This window comes from Kryptolebias marmoratus, linkage group LG19 (assembly GCF_001649575.2).
Source record: "Kryptolebias marmoratus isolate JLee-2015 linkage group LG19, ASM164957v2, whole genome shotgun sequence".
Lineage (NCBI taxonomy): Eukaryota > Metazoa > Chordata > Actinopteri > Cyprinodontiformes > Rivulidae > Kryptolebias > Kryptolebias marmoratus.
This window is the reverse complement of record NC_051448.1, coordinates 15,369,963-15,375,182: the sequence shown is the minus strand read 5'-3', so window position 1 is coordinate 15,375,182 and position 5,220 is coordinate 15,369,963. Positions and strand designations below refer to the sequence as shown.

The window sequence follows — 5,220 nt, the reverse complement described above, 5'->3', positions numbered from 1 at the left end:
GTCTGTGGGAGGAAACCACTGTGAACTCCACCCAGAAAGGCCCCAGGCCGGGAACCAAACCTGCAACCTTTTTGCTGGGAGGCGACAGCTCTAACCACTGCTCCACTGTGCCAACAGAAAAATCCAGAAATGATGTATTAAAAACTGTCCACCATTCTATTTGGATATCTATTATGACATTTTAATGTAAGGGATGGAATGAAAATTCTGACAAATAAATATGTGGAAGATTTTTTAAAGACATCTATTTGTAGAAACTGAGCTGAAAACCTAAAACATGGGTTGGGGGAGTGAAGTATACTTTGTTCTAGATTTCTGCAACACATAGTCTAGCTAATAAACCTTAAAATTACCAACTTAGATATTTTTTCTCTTTTAGAATCTCAGTCATGGAGACCCTTAAAATATAATTTATTTTGGATTGGTGCTGCTTCAGAAATCTTGAACGTCAGCTCTGACTTGAAATAATGTAATTATGTTTTGCGGGGAACGCCATCACTGACGTCAATGAAGTGCTGTGTGATTATATGTAACAACGGCCTGCCATACCGGCAGAGTAGAGTAACAGTTCGGAACAAGATTCAGACATCATGGTGAGCCCTTCGGGTTGTTGTTTTTTTGTTTGTTTGTTTCTTCACCGTCCTGTTATCACTCCACTGATTTAACCTCGGGTTCTGGACGGTGTACCTCACATTAAATTAAAAACTTTTTGTTTCCTGAAGTTTAGCTGCTGTCATGTTAGCTTTGTGTAGCCTCCAGTGATGTAGCATCGATGCTAACCAGCGTTAGCTCACCGGTGTAGTTTCATTAATGTCACTAAACCAGGTTCGCTGCTGCTGCAGATACAGACAGTCAATATTAACAGCTTGTCTTTAACTGTGTTCCTGCTGAAAGCTACTAACAAAGAAGTTAGAAAGAAGCTGAGATAGTCCTCAAACTAGCTAACTAGTTAAAGTTATACAGAGACAGTATAAGGTGCGACAACCTGTCTCAAAAATACTTCATAACTCTTCACATTAAACACACAATATGCTTCTATTAGCAGAGTTTTATTCAAATGAATAAATTGTTTAATAAGCAATGTATCAGTGCTTCTTTATTGGCGTGAAGTTTTGTTGACAAATTGGAAAGTGACACTTTAAATTGAAGATCACATGAATACCTGAGTGCTTTAGGATTAAATAATTAATGTAGGATTTTAAAAAAAAAACATGAGTGAGATAAAGTACTTTATAGTCCAAAGAAGAGCCCACAAAAGATAAGTTGTGATTGGGAATAATGATAACATCTAATAAGATTCATATTTTACCATCAAACAGCAGCATTTGTAGTAAGTGAGCAGGAATCCATAGAAATAAATGTCTTTATAGATTTAGCTTCTGAAACATCTCAGTGAGGAATAAGTTTAGCTGACAGCCCAGACTTGCTGTAAATCCCTAAGAGTCATGCAGTTTTAGCATTTCTATCAGTCTTTGCACTCATGTAATTATGTTTTTAAACTTGTTTTTGGTTGGCTGGACAGTGGTGGGGTGTGGTCAGATGTGGCGGCGTAAATACCCCGGCTGCCATTCACGTTGTAGTTCAACGACTGTCTGCTTTCGAGCACTTGGGAGCAATTCGTTTCTGCGTTAACCTGTTCTGTCCTTTCCCTCCACGCCACAGAGGGAGGATGGAGCCGCCCGTCCCGCCATTTCTCCTCCTCCTGGCCCTGCTCGCCGCCTCAGGGCTGACCCGAGCCCAGGTGGAGACGCCCCTCCTGGACCTGTCCGGGGTCCTTCCCAGCCTCAGTCGACCGGCCAACCACAGCCTCATCTTCCACGCGGTGATGTTCGATGCGGGGAGCACCGGCACGCGCATCCACGTCTACACCTTCATCCAGAGTGACTCGGGTAAAACCAGAGGAACTTTTTTTTTTTTATCCCAGTTTACAGCTTTCAGATCTAGACTTGTAACCATGTAGCTTACAGGGACCTGTAAACGAACTGATTCATTTAAACGATTGAATCACACAGAGCTGTAAACAGTCACTTCAGGGGTCATGAGTTACATTTGACTTCATTAGTCAGATAAATCATGTGCATATATTAAGCTGGTTTTAAGCGTTTTAATGGCTGCTTCATATTTGACGTGGGTGGATGTTGTACGTTTCAGAGCAGCTGCCGGTTTTGGACAATGAGATGTTCCATTCCATAAAGCCCGGTTTGTCAGCATATGCTGACTCCCCCGAAATGGTGAGTTCATTGTCAAACCTAATCAATTTCATCCAGCCGAGGGGGGGAAGGTCCGCCGGCTCTCCATTGTGGCCAGAAACGCTGTCAATAGCCACACTCCGCAGGAGTCGCGTTACAGACGAAAATAAATAAAAGGAGAGGAAAATCGAACTGACAAACCGGCGGACGTTCAAGCAGATAAAATTATCATAACATTGGGAGTTTCACTTTGTGTTTTTTATTGGTCAGAACGGTGCTTGCTGTGTAGTGGATGTCGTTCGTGTTCTCTCAGGCCAGGCAAGCGGTGACGCTGCTGCTGAAGGTGGCGAGGAGGGCCGTCCCCCGCCTGGACTGGAAGAGGACTCCGCTGGTCCTCAGAGCCACGGCCGGACTTCGCCTCCTGCCCGCGGAGAAGGCCCAGACTCTCCTGGACCAGGTCAGGGAAGTGCGCGGCGACGAAGCTCCTCGAGGGGCCGTTCTAACAGGGTTTGCCAAAGCAGAGTACACATTATCGCCTTATCATGGAGGGCGCTCTTAGGCTTTACATTGTCTGACACTTTCACAGGAAAGTGCGGCCTCTTATCTGGGAGAGCAGAAGGAAGAAAAGAAAAAAAAAAAAGGTGCATTTTCACTGCAGATAGTTCAGAGACAAGAGAGTGCTGTGAGCTCAGAGTGGAAGGCTATCATTTATAAGAATATATGGGAAAAAAAAAGAAAAAAGGCCTGGGGCACCTTGGAAGATAAATGAGACTTTATTAATCCCTCCTGAGGGGAATAATTAATCCCATCTAGCAGGGGGGACACCTCTAGATGAGCTCTCATTACAGCAGATAACAGAGGGCTCATTTTACTTGCCCTGTCTCACCCTGCATCCCCCTCCTCCTCTCCTCAGGTTCAACACGTGTTCGATGAATCTCCCTTCTTGGTCCCAGACGGCAGCGTCAGCATTATGGACGGCACGAACGAAGGTAAACGCCTGCCCCGCCCTCAGTCCCGACGAGCAGCGCAATCCGTCACTTATCCCAGGCGTCTTTGAGCATTTTGCAGGTGTCGGGCGATCCTCGCGTTGCATTTTGTTTTGCGTCGTTTGTCCCAGAAGCTCTCGTCTAATCGAAGGCGTTTCGACTAAATTACAGCCCGTCAGAAATGTGTTATGATGATACCCTTCCAGCACAAAGTCACTTGAATCCCGAAAAGCCAATAATTACGTGGTTTAAAAAAAAAAAGTGCTACGTTGTTGTGCTGTGGTGTAACTGATTTGTCAGCATTTCAGTTTTACTCGTGTGTGCTTTTATTTCAAAACGCACTCGTGTGTGTGTGCGTTCCAGCTGAAATGACTGCTTTCTCTTTCTTCTCTTGTACTTTTGCAACTTCAGGAATCCTGGCTTGGATTTCCCTGAACTTCCTGACAGGCGAGTACTGCTCCTACACACAACAATGCACACACCTGATGAGGTAGGTAGTTTGGGGTCAGAATCTGAACGCAGCTGCAGACCCTTTTGCCTTGAAGCCGCTGCTTTGATCTTCATCAAACTGAGCTGGAATTTCCTGCTTCTCGGGGTTGGTTGGTTGGTAGCGTGTTTACCAAGAAGGCATCTCAGGTGTAACTGATCAGCTCCTGCCGAGCGCGGTCGCTGGATTAAGGCGGGAAAATGTTTTCAGGTCATCTGAATGCAAACGCCAAGAAGACGGTGGGGATATTGGACCTGGGGGGCGGATCCACCCAGATCACTTTCCTGCCCAAACTGAAGGTCAGCCGCTTGTCTGAATCGTTAAAGATGCTTTTAAATATCAAAGTCCTGTGATTTTTCTCACTCCCCGCACCCTTCACACTCCGCAGAAGACCGTGGAGAAGGCGCCTGTTGCTGATTACGTCGCCAGATTTGACTTCTTCAACTCAACATTTGAGCTGTACTCTCACAGGTAACCAAATACGGTCGTCGCCCGCCAGCGGAGGGCGAGTGATGTGTCGCCCGCGTGCTTGCCCACTGGATGTGCATCGACAGCCGATTAACTTTTAGAGTCAGTTTGATTCAAGATGGACACAGAATTGACTACAACTCAGTCAGATTTACAGATATTGAGCTAAAACCTGATATGGTCGTAGTTAAGAGTCATCCACATCACATACTCGGAGCGCTAACAGATCGCATAATTAGAGATACGATTACATTTGACCAGAACGGCTATAACTCAGTCAGCTTTCAACACGTGTGGATCTCAGTTAAATACCCTGACATGAAGAGGCGGCGGGTCTTTGATGTGATTCAGTTTTTGGTCATCGCATCATACTTCTGGATTTATTCTCTTTTCAAAGCAACTCTCATGTATATTTAAAAGCTTAAAACTGGCGTCCCAGTTTTCTTTTTGATGCCACTTATATATATAATTTTTTTGTTCTTTTTCAGCTTAATTTGGATGTGTTTGTAATCAGGACAGCTTCTGGTATCTGCTTAGTCATTAGGAAGCGAATAACAGGCAGGCACCACTTGTGCGGCCCGTTTTCAGAATGACCTATTTACTGCTCGCGCTCGTGACAGTTCTCCTGTTCTCTCCCCAGTTATCTCGGAAATGGAATAATGGCGGCACGACTCGCCACGCTGGGCGCGGTGGGCGCAGAAGGTACCGTGCTAAACGCCGACTTAAGAGTGTTCTGTCATCGTTGTGGTTATGAGCGACGCTGAAAACTAATGAACATTTCAATGACAGTCACAAGATAGAGATGTTTGTTTTTTTTTTCTTTTCCCCAAGTTTGTACCTCTAGTTTCTGTCATATATATATATATATATATATATATATATATATATCACAGGAGCACTGCAGCAAAAACTGCACGCTATCAGACTTTTTGGAGCAGGCTCAGGCCGTGATAAGCTTGTGTGAAAGCTCTCGAACCAGCAAGGAGATTAATTGTCTGTTCTCTCACAGGGTTGGAGTGGCAGGTTTTTAAAAGTTCCTGCCTGCCCGACAAGTTCAGGGGTGAATGGAGCTTTGGAGGACTAACCTATC

The 5,220-nt window shown here is 45.0% G+C and overlaps 1 protein-coding gene across 1 annotated transcript in view; it reads left to right on the top strand.

Annotated features, from left to right (window-relative positions):
* Window positions 1–515: 515 nt before the first annotated feature.
* The window catches only part of LOC108231867 (ectonucleoside triphosphate diphosphohydrolase 5-like), a 6,989-nt gene continuing 2,284 nt past the window's right edge, over window positions 516–5,220 (top strand). The window contains exons 1-10 of the mRNA XM_037981493.1: window positions 516–593; window positions 1,663–1,889; window positions 2,152–2,231; window positions 2,503–2,646; window positions 3,103–3,178; window positions 3,587–3,622; window positions 3,873–3,961; window positions 4,051–4,133; window positions 4,771–4,832; window positions 5,140–5,219. Of these exons, the coding sequence (XP_037837421.1) occupies window positions 1,670–1,889; window positions 2,152–2,231; window positions 2,503–2,646; window positions 3,103–3,178; window positions 3,587–3,622; window positions 3,873–3,961; window positions 4,051–4,133; window positions 4,771–4,832; window positions 5,140–5,219 (870 nt within the window). The 5' untranslated portion in view covers window positions 516–593; window positions 1,663–1,669. The remainder of the gene's footprint in view (window positions 594–1,662; window positions 1,890–2,151; window positions 2,232–2,502; window positions 2,647–3,102; window positions 3,179–3,586; window positions 3,623–3,872; window positions 3,962–4,050; window positions 4,134–4,770; window positions 4,833–5,139; window position 5,220) is intronic.